Source organism: Triturus cristatus, chromosome 2_1, assembly GCF_964204655.1.
Source record: "Triturus cristatus chromosome 2_1, aTriCri1.1, whole genome shotgun sequence".
Classification (NCBI taxonomy): domain Eukaryota; kingdom Metazoa; phylum Chordata; class Amphibia; order Caudata; family Salamandridae; genus Triturus; species Triturus cristatus.
The window spans coordinates 513867356-513885596 of NC_140581.1; the positions used below are offsets into that span (position 1 = coordinate 513867356).

At 45.5% G+C, this 18241-nt stretch overlaps 1 protein-coding gene across 1 annotated transcript in view; it reads right to left on the bottom strand.

Moving 5' to 3' along the window:
- ACOT12 (acyl-CoA thioesterase 12) overlaps positions 1 to 18241 on the bottom strand; it is a 517871-nt gene that overhangs the window by 252895 nt on the left and 246735 nt on the right. The window contains exon 7 of the mRNA XM_085640749.1: positions 13130 to 13249. Within this exon, the coding sequence (XP_085496875.1) occupies positions 13130 to 13249 (120 nt within the window). The remainder of the gene's footprint in view (positions 1 to 13129; positions 13250 to 18241) is intronic.

The following is an 18241-nucleotide window of genomic DNA, read 5'->3' on the forward strand; positions in this document are numbered from 1 at the left end:
TGCTGGGAGTGATAGGCACCCACCCCTCCTGTCTCAGGGCACTGCTGGGAGGACTCTGCACACACCCCTCCTGTCTCAGGGCACTGCTGGGAGTGATAGGCACCCACCCCTCCTGTCTCAGGGCACTGCTGGAAGGACTCTGCACACACCCCTCCTGTCTCAGGGCACTGCTGGGAGGACTCCACACCCACCCCTCCTGTCTCAGGGCACTGCTGGGAGTGATAGGCACCCACCCCTCCTGTCTCAGGGCACTGCTGGGTGGACTCTGCACACACACCTCCGATTTCAGGATATGTACGCTTGGCACATACACGGTGGGGGTACGCTCAATGCATTCGAGGTGAGGGTACGAGTCTACTTACACTGGTGTGGTGGGGGTACGCTCCATGCATACACGGGTGAGGGTACGGGTCGAACTTACACTGTTGGGGTGGGGGTACGCTCCGTACGTCCGCGGGTGGGGGTACGGGTCGTACTTACACTGTTGGGCTGGGGGGTACGCTCCTTGCATTCGCGGGTGGGGGTACGGGTCGTACTTACACTGTTGGGCTGGGGGGTACGCTCCTTGCATTCGCGGGTGGGGGTACGGGTCGTACTTACGCTGTTGGGCTGGGGGGTACGCTCCTTGCATTCGCGGGTGGGGGTACAGGTCGTACTTACGCTGTTGGGCTGGGGGGTACGCTCCTTGCATACGCGGGTGGGGGTACGGGTCGTACTTACACTGTTGGGCTGGGGGGTACGCTCCTTGCATTCGCGGGTGGGGGTACGGGTCGTACTTACACTGTTGGGCTGGGGGGTACGCTCCTTGCATTCGCGGGTGGGGGTACGGGTCGTACTTACGCTGTTGGGCTGGGGGGTACGCTCCTTGCATTCGCGGGTGGGGGTACGGGTCGTACTTACGCTGTTGGGCTGGGGGGTACGCTCCTTGCATTCGCGGGTGGGGGTACGGGTCGTACTTACACTGTTGGGCTGGGGGGTACGCTCCTTGCATTCGCGGGTGAGGGTACGGGTCGAACTTACGCTGTTGGGCTGGGGGGTACGCTCCTTGCATTCGCGGGTGGGGGTACGGGTCGTACTTACACTGTTGGGGTGGGGGTACGGTCCGTGAGTCCGCGGGTGGGGGTTCGAGTCGTACTTACACTGTTGGCATGGGGGGTACGCTCCATGCATACGCGGGTGAGGGTACGGGTCGAACTTACATTGTTGGGGTGGGGGTACGGTCCGTGAGTCCGCGGGTGGGGGTTCGAGTCGTACTTACACTGTTGGCATGGGGGGTACGCTCCATGCATACGCGGGTGAGGGTACGGGTCGAACTTACACTGTTGGGGTGGGGGTACGCTCCGTACGTCCGCGGGTGGGGGTACGGGTCGTACTAACACTGTTGGCATGGGGGGTACGCTCCTTGCATACGCGGGTGGGGGTACGGGTCGTACTTACACTGTTGGGCTGGGGGGTACGCTCCTTGCATACGCGGGTGAGGGTTCGCGTCGTACTTGCACTGTTGGCATGGGGGGTACGCTCCATGCATACGCGGGTGGGGGTACGGGTCGTACTTGCACTGTTGGGCTGGGGGGTACGCTCCTTGCATACGGGGTGGGGGTAGGGTCCGTACATATCCGTCCCCACGCTATGTGATGTTTGTGCGGCCCGTACCCAGGCCTTTGCCACGTGGGTGCGATCCGTCCCGCCATTGTTGGGGTGACGTGTGTGGGCGTGGTCCGACTCGTACCCACGCTCTTCAGGCGTGGGTACGGGACGTACCTGTCTGGTTGTGTTGCCGGTTCGCGTGGTGACGGACTTCCGTTGTGGCGGTCGCTGGCTTATCAGGACACGCCCCCACCCCCTCGTGGTGACCAGGGCATGGGAGTCAGGTATGTCCAGGCCATGTGTGGTGTGTGACTTATGTGGTTGTTTTGTGGCCTGCCCTGGTCGTGCCACCCCCACCCCACCCCACTTTCCCCCCTCCCTTAGTTATTCTGACCTTCTGCGGCGTCTGCGTCGTAACCTGTAGAGGAGGTGTACTGCTATGAGGGCAGGGATGACTCGTAGGTTCGTGTCCATGTCTGTCCGTCGCGTACTGGTACTCCTTGCTCGCGTCGTCCTGTCGCGTACGGGTCCTCCTTGATCGCGTCGTCCTGTCGCGTACGGGTCCTCCTTGGTGGCGTCGTCCTGTGTGTCCGTCACGTACTGGTCCTCCTTGTTCGCGTCGTCGTCTGTCCGTCGCGTACTGGTGGTCCTTGTTCGCGTCGTCCTGATTTCCCGGCAGTTTTTGGCTGCCGCAAAATATTCACCGTGCGGGGTGACGTCGGTGCGAATCGTGATTCCTGGGTCGTGAATGGCTGGCTGCGAGCGTCCCGACGTCAGGTCGGCGCTTTCCCGGATCGCATTGGTAGGTGTTTTTTTGTTCGGTCGGGCTTTTTTACGATTCGTACGGTAATGGTGTACCCGTGCGAATCGTAATTCCTTGTTTGTGAAAATTGACGACCGGGTACGCGTCGGGCGGAGATTGTGCTCCGTCCGACGGTTCGTACCCGGTTTTTGCAGGATCGTGATCGGCACCTATATGTATCACCGCCAGGAGCACATGTCAGTAACAAACTATAAGTGTTGCCACCTGGGGCATGCACCAATACCAGACTATATGCAGCTGCGCCAAGAGCATGGATCAAAAACAGGCTACATGCATCTCCGCCTCGGAGCAGATATCAATAGCAGACTATATGAATCACACTAGGAACACTATATCAATAACAGACTATACATATCGCCACCTCGGAGCGCATAACAGATTATATAGATCGCCACCCCAGAGCACATATCAACAGAAACTATATGTATCACCACCTGGAACATGTATCAATAACAGACTATATGCATGTCTACCCAACAGCACGTATCAGTAACAGACTACATGCACCTCCACACCACAGCACGTATCAATTAGAGACTAAAGGCCTGGTTTACAGTTTGGGGTGGATTACTCTGTCACAATGTGACGGATATTCCGCATCCCGTCCGCCATATTACAAGTGCCATAGGGTACAAAGCACTCCTGTCTGGAGCCTCCTTTCATCTTCCGGCAAGACTCTTTCATAGATTCAAACTCCTGCTTGCTTTGGCTTTGCATTTTTCCACATTTAAAAAAAAATTTGCAATATCTTGATTTTAATTCTTTATTTTCACATGGCTCTAAAGCAGCCAGCTCTGTAAGGAAAATGAACAGCTGCTTAACTGTGCTATGCCCAGGGCTTTAAGTGGGCCGGGTCTCACCGGGTCTGAGCACCGGCAGTTTTTAAGGGGGCCTCAAAACGGGTCTCTATCGGGCTCTGTTTTGTGCGCTGGCACAGAAGGTCCGTTTCTTTTCCGGACTGCAGTGACAGCAGTCTGCTGTCACTGCAGTCCGGAAAAAACGTGCCAGGGCGCAAAACAGAGCCCGATAGAGACCCGTTTCGAGACAGCGGGCACATCGATGTACCCTGCTCACACTACTCACAAGTCGAAAGTTAAGGCATGACGTCATGCCAGGTGAGCGTTGTAGGGGGGAAGGGAAATCCTTTAAAGAGTCATTTTCTCTCTGGATGTCCCTTCTCTTTTTGAAACGCAAGTGTAGCAACATTGTCGTGGTGTCACCAGGGCTTTAAGTGTAAGCTTTTTCAATATCCTATACAAGCCATAGTTGCTGCTTATTTATCTTATGCAACTAACAACCATTGACAAAGCCAATAGTCCTGACTTGTTGTACGTATGATGTTACTTGTAGCATATACCTGGATGCAATGACAAAAACAGCAAACTACAGGGGGGCGTGGCTTGCGCGCCGCTGCGAGATGGCGGATCGCGCTTGAGCTCCGTAAAGAGAGAGGGCCGACGGAGACATTGCGGTCGCTGAATATTGCCCCGCTCTGCGCAGAAGATGTTATCTGGCATGGGAAGCTGCCGTGCACGCTACGAAGGAGGTTTCTGGTGGTAAAGAGTGGCCGGAGTCCATTTATCGGCATTTTTAAGTTGCGCCTCAGGCTCTTACGAACGGCCGCCATTTTGTTTCTTCTGTGAGGGAGTTTTTTTATCGCTTCTACAAGACGACGCTACTGGTCTTTCCTGTCAGGATTGGAGGCATTCAGGAGCTGGTGACGTTTTTTCACTTTTATTGAGCTTATTTTGTTCTTTTTTTTATCGCCTATTGCTGAGAGACCCACTGTGTGAACCTTTTGAGGTTTTTGGCTTTTCCTTGTCGTCAAACGCACTGCCACTTCCTTATGTGAGACTTTTTTGTTCTTGGCTTGATCCTGGGGGTTTTCGTAGTCGGTGCTTGACTACTGGCGCCTGTAGCACATGCTTCTTTTCGTGAGGTGTTTTTTTCTGACTGGGATCGCCTGCGATTTTTTTTTTTTTTTTTTTTTTTTTCTCTGCCCGGCTCTGTCTGATGCAAGTGTATGATTCCTTCCTGCCCATTTTTCCTCTCACACATTGAGGGTTTTACAACCCCTGGCATTCCTTGTTCTCACTCTATCTGAGGAGGTGTATTTCGTTTCTACTGAGGTGGTCTGCCCTATGGCTGAAAATATGGCCCCTTCACCGAATGCCAAAGACGTTAAGGAATCTAAAGCATCTCTTAAGAGGTCCAAACAGGTATCCCCAACACCTGAGTCTGCTCCTAAAGACACTAATTCGACTCTTGAGTCCATTCTGACGCGTCTTAATGAGGTTTATGAGATTGCGCAGTCTACTAAGACTAATACAGATTTACTGCAAGTGGAGGTGTTAGCCATCAGGAATGATTTCAAGGCCCTTTCCCTTCGTGTCTCAGGTACAGAAGCACGGATTAGTGGCGCAGAGGATACCATGCAAAAGCACTCTAGATCTCTCACGCAGATAGAGCGTTCTATGGCAGCATTGAGGAAAGACCTCACTGAACAAGAGGATCGTAATCGTAGATCCAATCTGCGTATTTTTGGTCTTCCTGAAGATGCTGAGAAAGATGCATCTTCCATGATTGAGTTTCTTTATCAATGGATTCCGGCAACACTACAAATTTCTTTCCACAAAGATTTTGAACTGGAACGGGCACACCGGGTCCCCTCCTTTCGCCCCAAGTCTGCTACGCAACCAAGAGCGATAATTTTTAAGCCGCTGCGTCACCAACATACAGAGCAGATTTTGGCGCATATGTGAAAGGTTAGAGCTGTCTCTTGAAATGGCCATCGTATCTCAATTTCGCAAGACTTTGCCAGAGACACGGTGATGAGGAGGAAGGGCTTTCTTAATCTCCGGAAACGTTTGTCTGAACTGAATATTCCCTTCTCCTTTGCTGGTCCCTCAAAATTCCGCATTACTTTTAAGGGTCGTGTCAGAATTTTTGACGAACCTGCGGATTTGGCCTCGTTTCTGGATAATCAAATGGAGCTACAGATGGATCTTCAAACGGGGGCTTCACATGCTCCTGGTTCTTCTGGCACCTGAGGCGGCTACACATAATGCATTGTCTTTAGTCTTTGTCAGATCTATTAGGTCTAGCTGCTTTTAGATCTGCGCAGTGGTCTCTATGTCCATTGGTCTTGACGTATTTTTGTCGTCTCTTGGTGCTCCCTTAGTATCGTTATGGTGTTTTGGTCTTTAGTGTTGTTAGTTTTAGTGTATAAACCTTTCAATTTTTTTTGTGGTAATTTCTCTTGTTGGCGTGACTTCACTTTTGTCCGCGTAGCGTCCTGTTATTCATTGCCTCCCCAGTTTGTCTATCGACGTATCAGGTCACGGTCCTTTTCCTTCCAGGGGTGTGTCTTCGGTATGAGCGTCGATTTTTGTGGTGAATTTTGGTTTATCTTATTCTGTTGTGGTCGTTCCTTTTGCTTCATGTTTGTTTTTTGTTATTTCGTACTTTATGGAGTAGGTCATTGTTTGTTCCTTTGCTTTCTCTTCGTGTTGTTGCTTGGTTTGTCTAGGTGTTTTATTCATATATGTTTATTAAGTGTTTATTTATGGCTATACTTAGAGTCAATATAGGTCGTTCATATAGTTGCTAGTTATACCTACTTTAGTGTTTTTTTCATTGATTGATTTGTTTACATTGTGTTACTATTTGTTTTTTTCGAGTAGGTTAGTTTTTTATAGATGCTTTGTACTTGGCAGACATATGCCCATCTTACCTACATGTTCACTTTCTTAGGCATGCATATTTATCTTGCCAGCTTCTGTGTATATGGCTTTATTTATTCATGGCCAGTTATCTTTAAGTTTGTATATAGATTTTACATATTTATATATAGTATTAGGTCTCTTATCTAGCTGCCATAAGGGTTTCTCTGACTGTTATATGATAAGATGCTACCTACCGTTTTTTATTATGTTTCAATTAGTTTTCCCATATTGTTTCATATAGATACCTACTTTATTGAATTTCTCTTTGCGTGATTTGATTACAATGTGTCATTAACCGTTTTTTTTTTCGAGTAGGTTAGTTTGTTTTAGAGATGCTTTGTTCTTGATAGATTTATGCCTCTCTTATCTACATGTGTACTTACTTAGCCAAGCATATTTATTCTACCAGTTTGCGTGTATATGGCCTTATTTATTCATGCCAAGTCATCTATGAGTTTGTATATAGATTTTACATATTTATATATAGTATTAGGCCTCTTATTTAACTGCCATAGGGATTCACTGATTGCTATATTGATAAGATGCTATATACCGTTTTTTATTATATTTCACGTATTTTTCCCATATTATATCATACAGTATGCTTTAGAGTGTATTTCTTCTTTTCTCTTCATTATGGTCCTTCTTCTTTTGTTGGAGTCCGCTTTGGTCTGGTTCTACCTAATACTATTGTTCTCTCTTAGTTCTCTTTCCACTAGCTCTTAATGCCTGATTGTGCTTTCTTTTTCTCTCTTTTCTGCTCCTACCGTTCTCTATGATTTATTTTAGTTGTTATATATACATTAATTTGGTCAATTGTGTTGCTTTTACAGTTTCTCATTTCGCTTTGTCTTCTAATAAGTGATAATTATCTCCGGTTCTTAGCTTTTAGATAGTGCTCTCCTTTTAAATGTATAACCGGTTATGCACTGCTCTGGGGTTTTTTTATGCGGTTGTTGTTATTTCTCCTGTTGACCCCTCGCTCTTTCTTCCATGTCCCCCCTTGTATGAATTTGGTCTTTTTCAGACCTGCCGGATTGGCTCTTCCCTCTCTCTTTCTCTGTACTCTCCTGCTTTCTTTTTCCTCTTCTTTCCTTTCTTCTCTTCGGATTTCCTCTTTGGTCTCACCCTGTGTTGTGCTGGCTGTTGATGTCTGCTGGTTAGCCCTCCTGGTTGTTGCGCTTCATTTGCCACATATGGATTATCTTTTTTTCCTGATGATGGTTCTATGTCTGGACTAAATATACTTTCCCTTAATGTTAAAGGGTTAAATCATCCAGTCAAAAGGTCAAAGATTTTGGATTACTGTAAATCTCTTTCTTCGGATCTCGTCCTTTTTCAGGAGACAAAGCTTTCTGCCAAGGAGGCGTTGTTTCTGAAGAAAGAGTGGGTCTTTGATGTTGCTGGTTCAGATGCTTGTGGTAAAAGGAATGGAGTAATTACCTTAGTTTCTAAACACTCTGGCTTATCTATCGTTTCCTCTGAACAGGATTCGGAGGGGCGTTGGTTACTATCTAAGTTGTCCGACGGTAATGCTGACTTATTTGTCATGAATATTTATGCCCCCAATAAGGATGACCCGGCCTTTTGGACTGCGATTACCAAAAAGCTCGAGGATACTCCTCACTCTGGTAATCTTATTGTAGGTGGTGACTTTAACTTGCCAATGGACCCTATCTTGGATAGGAATTCTGCCTTTAACTTTCGTCCCCCTAAAGCACACAAACAAATGACTAATATGTGCTCTCTTACCCATCTTCAGGATGTTTGGCGTCTTCATAATCCCACTGGTAGTGACTTTTCCTTTTTTTCTTCCCCTCATTCGTCCTTTTCACGCATTGACTATCTTTTGGTTCATTCTTCTCTGGTTCAATTTTCTTCTTCTCCGCTTATTCACCCTATTTTAGTCTCTGACCACGCCGCAGTCACATTTACTCTTACCTCCTTTGTCCCTAGGGCACGAGCTCGCTCGTGGAGACTCAACACAGAAATTTTACATGATGAGTCCTTGGTGCGAGAGTTTTCCAATGACATTGAGACTTTTTTTATTGAGAATGTTGGGTCTGTCAGCTCCCCTGTTGTTCTCTGGGACTCTTTCAAATGTACTTTTCGTGGTCAGGTCATTAAATGTATGTCTAAGAGAAACGCAGCCATTAAAAAGGAACTCACGGACTTAGCAGATGAGATCAAACGTCAGGAAGCCCTTTTCCGCCACTCTCAGAACAAGTCCTGTCTTCAATCTATTAAAAATCTAAAATATTCATACAATACTATAGTTACTAGGAGAGCTCATATTGGCCTGCAGGCTCAGAAATCTAAGAGACTGCTATTAAAAAATCGTGCGGGCAAGATTCTTGCTGCCACTTTAAAGTTCCAGAAATCTTCTTGTAACACTTTCCAAATTCCTTCTATTACTGACCAGCTTGGTAGGAAAAAATTTCAAACTACAGAAATCCTGGAGGTGTTCCGCGATTTTTATAACAATTTATATACCCCGTCGGCTCAAGCTTCTTTTGAACAATGTCAGGAGTTCTTGAAGTCGGTTCCTTTGAAAGTTGTTTCGGAGGAAGATAATCAATCATTAAATGGCCCGATTGCTGCTGAGGAAATCATTTCCGCGATTAAAGCTACTCGGTCTGGTAAAGCTCCTGGTCCTGATGGATATCCTATTGCGTTTTATAAAACCTTTATTCCCGTGATTGTCCCTAAACTCCAAGCCGTTTTTGATGCGTTTATTAAGGATGGCTCTGTGTCTGGTTCTGCGGCGGATGCTACTATTGTAGTTATCCCCAAAGAAGGGAAGGATCACGCAGATCCCAAAAATTTTCGCCCCATATCCCTCCTTAACATGGAAGCCAAGATCTTTGCTAAAATTTTAGCTAAACGATTAGAATCCTTTATTCCTCATTTGGTTCATCCCTCCCAAACAGGTTTCGTAAAGGGACGTCTTGCACGGGATAATATACGTACTTTTTGTCATATTCTTGGCGCCGCTAAACGTTCTAAGCTTCCGGCGGCAGCCTTGGCCCTTGACGCTGAAAAGGCCTTTGATAAGGTTTCTTGGCCTTTTCTACGAGCGGTCCTATGTGCCCACAATCTTGGTGATTCCTTTATTCGTATGGTTATGTCTCTTTACTCCCGACCTAGAGCTAATATACGGGTGAATGGTGCTACGTCTTCCTTTTTTAACCTTTGCCAGGGCACTAGACAAGGATGCCCTTTGTCCCCTCTCCTATTTTTGTTGTCCATTGATCCTCTCCTCAGAATGATTGATTCGCATCCAGATATTAAAGGGTTCTCTTTTGGGTCTCATCAGATAAAAACTGCGGCATATGCAGATGATGTTCTCATTTTTTCTGATGATATTGCGCTGGCCATCCCTGCGATTTCGGACACGATTGCTCTTTTTTCAAAAGTTTCAGGATACACTCTGAACAAAGATAAGACAGAGATGTTTCCTTTAAATGCTTACTGCTTCTCTTCTCATATGGGCTCGGCGGGCTTTAAATGGCAATCCCAACACTTAAAGTATCTGGGTATTTATTTTTGTTCCACCCTATATGCTACGGCTTCTTATAATGAATCCCAAACTATTCTTAAGGTGAGACGTCTTTTGGAGATTTGGTCTCCGAAGCATATTTCTTGGTGGGGCCGTATGCAGACTCTAAAAATGATGATCACTCCTATTATTAATTTTGTTTCATCTATGCTTCCAGTAAGGCTTTCTGATTCCTTCTTCCATGAACTTGATCTGCTCACTTCTAAATTTTTATGGAATGATAGAAGGGCTAGGATTGCTTACAAATTTTTACGGAAATCTTATGATATGGGGGGCTGTAATTTTCCTGATTGGGGAAAGTATCAAACTGCTTTTCTGGCGTCCCAGGGTGCCCTTTGGTTTTCTTCCCCATCTACTCATGCTCCAGCTTGGTTGACAATAGAACAGGAACTGGCCTCCCCTCTTCCGACTGCATCTTTTTTGACCACAAACACCCTTTCTATTCCATTTTCTCGTTCTATTATTTTAGACACTATTGCTGCGGTTCGTAAGGTTGATAAGAAGGTAGCAGTTCCAATACATAAAACTAGATGGTCGTCTATTTGGCGCAATTCTAAAATCAAACTTAATATTGACCCTGAGTTGATGTCTTACTGGGCTGGGAAAGGTGTCTCACTTGTTAAACATCTCTATGAGTCCAACAATGATCCTTCCCCTTTCTCATCTCTTGCTCAACATTTTTCTTTATCTAATTTAGATTTTTATACTTTTCTTAAGATTAAGGTTGCACTTGCTAAAGTACACCTTCATCCTTCTTCCCCGCTGATTACGCTCTTTCAGCTTTGGATTAGGACTGGTCATGTTGCGTCTCGGATTTATAAATTTTTATCGTCCTCTACACTCTCTTCCCATACTGTCACACAGCAAAAATGGTTACAGCATTTTGATCATTCTGTTACTGCCCATATTTCTTCTGATACCTGGCAAGATATTGGCAAATTTTCTCTTCGTAACAAAATTGCCCCCTCTCTAACGCAGTCTAAGTTTTTCTCTATTAATCTTCTTCACTGGACTCCCAGTCGTCTGTATTCACTTACTCTCAAAGATGACAACTTATGTTGGAGTTGTGGGCTTCTACCTGGCGACTTTCAACATATGTTCCTTGATTGTTCCCTTCTCCAACCCTTTTGGGATTTGGTTCACAAACACCTTATGCTCATCTTTAACATCAAATTCCAACTGTCTCTTCCATTAATTCTCTTAGGTCCGTTGGCGGCCCCAGTCCCTCTGCCTTTAGATCCCATGGAGTTACAGTTGTTGGACCTCTTGTTAACTATTGCAGTCAAAGTAATTCTCATGGAGTGGAAATCCTTTTCGTCTGTCTCTTACCATACCTGGTGGGCTTGGGTTTCCTTTCTACGAAGTGCTCATACGTCAGTGGACCATGCTCATCTTTCTCCTTCTATTTCCTCTGCTGTATGGGAAGCCCTAGATTCATACATGAAGTTGGCCTCTGACGGGGTGGTGGAACAATATCCCTTTGATTTGTCTGGTTAGTGTTGTCTTGTGTGTTGGGTGATTCCTCTGGAAATCCTCTCCTCTTCCTTTCCTTCTTTCTGTCTCACTTTTTCTTTTCTCTTCTCTTTCCTACTCTTTCCGTCTTTTCTTTCTTCCTTTCTTCTCTTTCCTCTTCTCCCTAATTTGCCATCTGTAGGTGATACTTTTGATATATATCTTTGCCAGACATCATTTTGGGTCTTCCCTCCTTAAGTATTTATTTATCTGATGTCTGCAGATTATTGAATGACAATGAATTGTTCTTCTACCAATTAATTTTATATTAATGTATTTATTATCTTATTGTCTGATATCAATTGTATCACTTTGGTTTATATCTTATGTGTCATATTTGCGCTTTTAAAATAATAAAATTCTTTTGAAATGCAAAAACAGCAAACTACAAGACGGGCTGCACACTATGTTAGACACAGATTTTTGACCATGCTGTTTTTAAGCCACGCCTTTAATTACATTGGCTACGCCCCTTTGAGAGACCCCCCAGTTTTTTCATCCCACTTAAACTCCTGGCTATGCCTTCTTGACGTCTGACCGTAGACCGGATAACATCCCCCTCAAGTGTGTGCTTTTTAGTTGAAGCAATTCTTCCTTAACAACACCAAAGTCTACGTTATAACGCTCACAGCAAAAACATTACCAAGAGTGTACAGCAGCGTCACTCAATCAATCCACAGCACGAGCCCATGCTGCAGAGGAAAGGGCATGAAGCGAGAGCTGGCCTCTTCCAGCCCGCCCTGGGCAAGGACGTTAGGGTTTGGAGTACGGAGGGATGGTGGGGGCAGGCACGGCAAAGACTATTATAGGTGGCTGTATCCGAACAATTCAAGCTGACTCTTAAGAGACAAGCCCCTCCATAAAGGTGCGTCAAGGCCTGCACTACCGACCCCAATGACGATAGGGTCTAGGTACTCACAAAGCGGCTTGTAACAGACCCCAACCCACAAGTAAAAGGGCCCTGAGCCGATGTCCTCCAAGATAACAACGACTGGCATGTCAGCTGAATGATGTCTAGGGTGATGAACTGTAATAAGGCACTTTTTTCGTAAATGTATTTTTCAACAAACACGTTGTCAATAAAACTCTTAAAGGTACGTTACAAATCTTCAACAAGCCGGTCTAACCTCATTATAGTTTTCAGGAAACATATAGACATGTAAAAGGAAGTTTAAGTATTTTATTAAAAGATGCAAAGATTATCTGTGACTCCAGTGTCACTTCCGGTTAAAAAAAAAACCTTCACATTTCTCAATTTGGTGAGCATTATGCAAAAGAAAGTAACTTTATCCCTTTTTGAAAAATGTCTGATTTTGAACCTAGTTACATTCTCACTCATTCTAGAGAACGCTGGGGCAGCACGGAGCGGCCACTGCCCAAGGGTAAGGTTCCTGTACCTTGAATCCATGTTCAAGACGTCACCGAGAGACATACACCCTTCGAACGGATTGAAAACAAATGTCAGATGGGAAGGAAATCTTATGTAAGTGTGGCGAACCACAGAACTTGATCCGAACACACGATGGTCCACAGGACAAATCTTACTACAAAACGATGCGTGACAAGCAACAATGTTCCCGCGGTGCTGCGGGAAGTTCCCGCCGCACATGCAGGATGAACGAGAGGCCACGCGACAAGCCGGAGTCCTTCATTTAATAATGGCATGAGGCAGACAGGCAGATTTGCAAAAAGCTGTAACCTGAAAAGCCAGTCTCGCTAAAATGTGTAAATGCCTGTTTGGGTGTCTATCATCTAAAAGAAAAAAGAAAGAAAAAGAGCAAGGGGTCCCTACTTTTAAGCTTATTGTAACAGCTGATATGGGACAGTACCACAGGAGGGCGCCAGACTGCAGCAAAAGAACATAAAAAGGACTGAAGGTGTTTGTGGTTTGTACTTCAACATTTATAATATGTATGCATTTACCTTTTTTGGAATGTATTGTTCACGATAGCATTGAAAACCAGTCGATCACCTACAGTGGAAGGTCCTCTGAACTTGAACATGTCAACAGACTGCAAGGTTGGAGATGCTCGACAAAGACGGCTATGGACAACAAATAACAGACAAGCATTTGTTAGCAATAACTCTACAAGAAGGGTCAGAGAACATATTTAACAGGTGTTGCATAATACAGATAGGCAGCCGTGATGTATACAAATTTCAAAGATAGAAGGATATATATATATATTCACTGAAAAACCATAGGTTTCACACACGTTATAGTTAGGAATTATCATTTACAAAACCTTGCAAATTCACTTAAAAAACCATAGGTTTCACACATGTTATAGTTAGCTGTACATTTCACTCGTAAAAAAACAATGAAATTCCACGTTATAGTTAGATCAGGTAACTATAACTTGCGCGCCCACAAAAAACTGCTGATGACGTCACATAGTACATCACTCATGACATGGTCAGTGACATCACTCATGACATCAATGATGACATCTGAAATTACACATTGTGGATTGCGGTCGCGCAAGTTATAGTTACCTGATCTAACTATAACGTGGAATTTCATTGGTTTTTTACGAGTGAAATGTACAGCTAACTATAACATGTGTGAAACCGATGCAGGGACATCTTAAGGATTTGGGGGGCCCTGGGCCAAACATATTTTGGGGGCCCCTGTTCGAGTCCCTGTTTCCCACGCAGTTTCCGCTTCCTCAGCTGTGCTAGCGATCCAGTTTGTATCATAGGCATCAGCCTATATTTTCCCGATGCAAATGGATGCGCGCAGCTGATAGCTGTAGGATTTAGTGTTTCCTGCCCGGCTACTAGGTTTTTATTACTTTTTAAATTGTATATGTCTGGCTGAATTACTCTGTGCTTTTTAACAATTTCTCCTACCTAAGCGCACTTGCACTTTACTTGATTCTGCTTGACTACACTTCCTTAGCTGCTTCGATTCGCATCTCGCTTTTCCTCCAGTCCTGGTCCGCCGCGGCTGATACGCCGATTGTGCGGAGGGCTGGGGCTACTATCGGGCTCCTCACTTATGCCTATGCAGTTTCCTCTTCCTCAGCTGCGTTGGCGATCAGTTTGCATCATAGGCATTAGCCTATATATTCCCGATGCAAACGGACGCGCTAAGTGGACGTGCACAGCGGGCGCGCCGCTGGTGCCGAAGGCAAGCCTGTCTGCGCCCGGAGGCGTTCGGCGCCGGCCATGCTGCCCAGTTTCTTCCACTATATTGCAATAGGGAAAAACTGCTTAGCCTTAGGCGGCTACCATTATGTCACTGTACAGCCGCTGATCCGAGGTTGGAGGTAGACTTTCGATGCAATAAGTGCAACTGGACTCTCCTCCAGCCCAGGAAACTCGCACCCAATATCCTCCCCGCAACAATAAGTGTAAAAACAATAAGAAAACAGAGGACTTAAAGGCCACCCTTTTAAATTGCGCTCTATACAAAAGCATGAACCATACATATATGGCCTACTTTTAGACTAACAGTCTGATCTTTTATTTCTCACTGAGAACTGGCTGTCTGAAGCCTCCAACCCTACTATCACCTCGGCCATCCCTACGGGTTATAACATTCTTAGGAGGGATCGATCGAAAGGGAAGGAGGGAGGTGTTGCCATAATTTACAATAAAAAACTAGACTGCTTAGGCTTCTGCTGTACCTTATCCCCCATCATAGCATAGCTGGATTTCTGATTTACAGACCTCCCAGTGCTTTTGGAAATGTTATTGGCTTAATACAGCCACCACCTCACTGGCCTTAAAATACAACAACTGCCTCATTCTGGGATATTTCAATACACATATGGACAATGGAAAAGACCCTCAAACAATTTCCTTGTTGGAGGCGCTACAGGCCTGCAACATGTTTCCATCTCTTTCTTTGGCCACCTATGAGAAGGACCATACCCTAGACCAAATCGTTCACAACTTTGACATATCAGTAAGCCTACCTCTTCCCATTACCTGGTCTGACCACCTCCTATTAAAATTCGGCATTCCCAACTCTGCCACAGCCCCTTGAGCTAACACAGGGCAGAGGGTCTCTAATTACAGGACGTTCCATAAAATATCCATCCCGATGTTAGCAGACGCCCTTGGTCGTTCCTCACCAGAGCTGTCTGGCTGCCCCGACTCGGACGCCCTCTCAATAGATTCATGGCTCCGAACCAACATTGATGCAGTGGTACTGGTGGTTTGCTGCTCCTCAAAGAGGTCAGCCCCACCAGCTCCATGGTTTAACGATTCCCTTAGATCTCGCAACAGAAATTGTGGAACAATTGAACATAAATGGCATAAATCCTATCTACCTGAGGACAGGAAGGTGTATAAAGACACCTTAAAAGCTCATTACATTCTTGTGAAGGCAGCTATGAAAAACCTCTTTGAAACCAAGGTAGAAAATGCCCAAAATAAGAGTAAGGAAATCTTTAGCATAGTTAAATCCTTTACTGCCCTGGAAGGGCCATGCACTGAAGAATGGTCTAAGTAAATAGTTGAATTCTTCCACAAAAAGATCTCCATGATCCAACAAGCCTTCACTAACATCTCAGAGGAAGAACTGACCTTCTACCTTAGTTCTAATAGCAAATTTCACCTCTTGGATCCTCCATCTTTACTAGCTTTCCCTGAGTTTCAGCTTGAAGAGTCACTGACCCCTCTCCAAAGCATTAAGTCTGGCTCTCCTACTGACCCATGTCCAGGGAATATCGTAAACCTATTAGCTCCCACCATAAACTCCACAGTAAACCAGCTATTTAATGCTTCTCTCTCCTTAGGCAACATGCAGAAATTATGGAAGAATGCTAAGATTCTTCAACTGATAAAAAAGGCTAACGCCAAACCGACGGACCCTGCCAACTACAGGCCAATCTCCCTTCTTCCGACCGTCTCCAGAGTACTAGAGCAGCATGTAAACAAGGCCCTCCAAAAACACATTGAAGATGGGAAGCTCCTTCATGAGTCCCAATCCGGTTTTAGGGCTAACTACAGTATGGAGTCCGCTCTGCTGGAAGTGACTGAATTTCTCAAGTGTAAGCTGGACCAGGGAGGCAAGACTGTTCTGATACTGCTCGATACGTCGGCGGCCTTCGATATGGTCCCACATGAGAGGCTCCTGGAGAGACTTGCTAACATCGGTCTGGGGGGGGACCGCCTTAACATGGATGTCATCCTTCTTGGCAAATAGATCTCAGGACATCTGGCTCCCCCCTTTCTCATCCCCAGTTCCGGCCATGAATGTAGGTGTCCCTCAGGGCTCCATTCTCAGTCCCACCCTTTTTAATATATATCTATCCCCCTTTCATTTCTGGTAGAGGAAGAGCGCGCCAAAATTGTTTCCTATGCTGATGACACTCAGCTGATTTTTACGTGTGAAAAAGGAACCGACTTTGACGGGGCAATGATTAGGTCTTGCCTCACAAAGGTTTTTAACTGGCTTAAGATCAATCAGCTGAAGTGCAATCCTGACAAAACTCAAGTTGTTTTCTTTGGTAATCCATAAACGCCTGACTGGAGCGCTTGGTGGCCAAAAGATCTGCCGCCCCCGCCCGCTGAAAAGGAGAAAGTCAAAAACATAGGAATTGTCATAGACAAGACACTCTCCATGTGCTTTCAAATTCAAAATCTAAATGGCACTTGCTTTGGCATACTCTGGATGCTAAAAAAAAGTCCTGCCACTGTTACCGCTTGAGAGCAGAAAGATCGTGGTGCAGACTCTGGTGACATCAAAGCTTTACTATGTCAACAGCTTGTACCTCTGTCTTCCCAAATCCCTTATCCATCGCCTACAAGTGGTACAATACGCGGCGGCCAGCGCCATCCTGAGACCTAAACCCAGATCTAGTATGACCCCTATTCTTAAGTCTCTCCGCATAAAAGAACGGATCGGCTTCAAAGCGATGACCATCTTCTTTAAAGCTTTCCATGGTCTAGGAGCCGGCTAAATAAATAAGCATGTTAATCGCTACACAACATCTAGACCCCTAAATTCTTCCAATGCCAACCTGGCCGTCATGCCTAAAATATGCAGTGCCCGCATTGGAGGCAGATCCCACGGCTTTCTAGGCCCAAAATTATGGAATAGCCTCCCCGAGTCTCTGAGACTAACCACAGACCTACTCTCTTTCATGAAAGAACTTAAAAACCTGGCTTTTTGATAACTGATGGGTCTTTTACGCATGTTTTCCTCCCACTGTCATGCGCCAGGACACTCTAGTCTGAGTAGCTGCGCGCTTTATTAAGTACACAATTTCATTTCATTAGGTCCCTGACAGTGCAAAGGAACACTCGTCCAAATTCTAAGCGCCTTATTTATGAGGCCTTGCTTCACTTTTATGCCGCTGGTGCGTCACTTTTTGTTATGCACCGGCAGCGTAAAATATGTGCAATGTTACGCCCTATTTACAAAGTGACGCATCTAGGCAGATGCTTCACTTTGTAAACCCCTGCACCGCATTATACCTGCGCCAGGCATAATGTATGCAGGGTGGGTGTTGCCCCGCAAAATGCCTCGTAGAAGTGGCGCATTGAAATCTATGAGAACTCAGTGCGCCACTTCTAGGACGCCATTGCGTCAATATCTTACACCTGCCACACAGCAGGCATTAGACTGATGCAGGCCCTTTCACATGGGGCTTGCACCATGTGAAAGGACACATTGCTGGAGTTGCGTCTATTTTCAGACACACCCCAACAATGCATCAGTTTTGCACATACAGATTCGTCAGAAATACTGACATATCTGTAACTCCTTGCGACATGATGCGTCATACAGTAAATATGACACAACCATCATGTCGCAAGGAGGGTGCACTAAGACGTGACGCATCCCTGTTTTCACACAGTGATGCATCACTTCTCATCAATAATGCCCTGAATGTGTTTACATCTAATATTCAGGGATAGTTATGTGTATTTTCAATATTGTAACACAGCAGCAGCTCACCAATATTACTGGAAATAATCTCTGTGACGCCCTCCCATTTCTTATATGTTAGGCCTTGTTTTGATCTAAAATAAACGTTTTTTATGTATATTGCATGAAACATAAACACAAAATTTCTC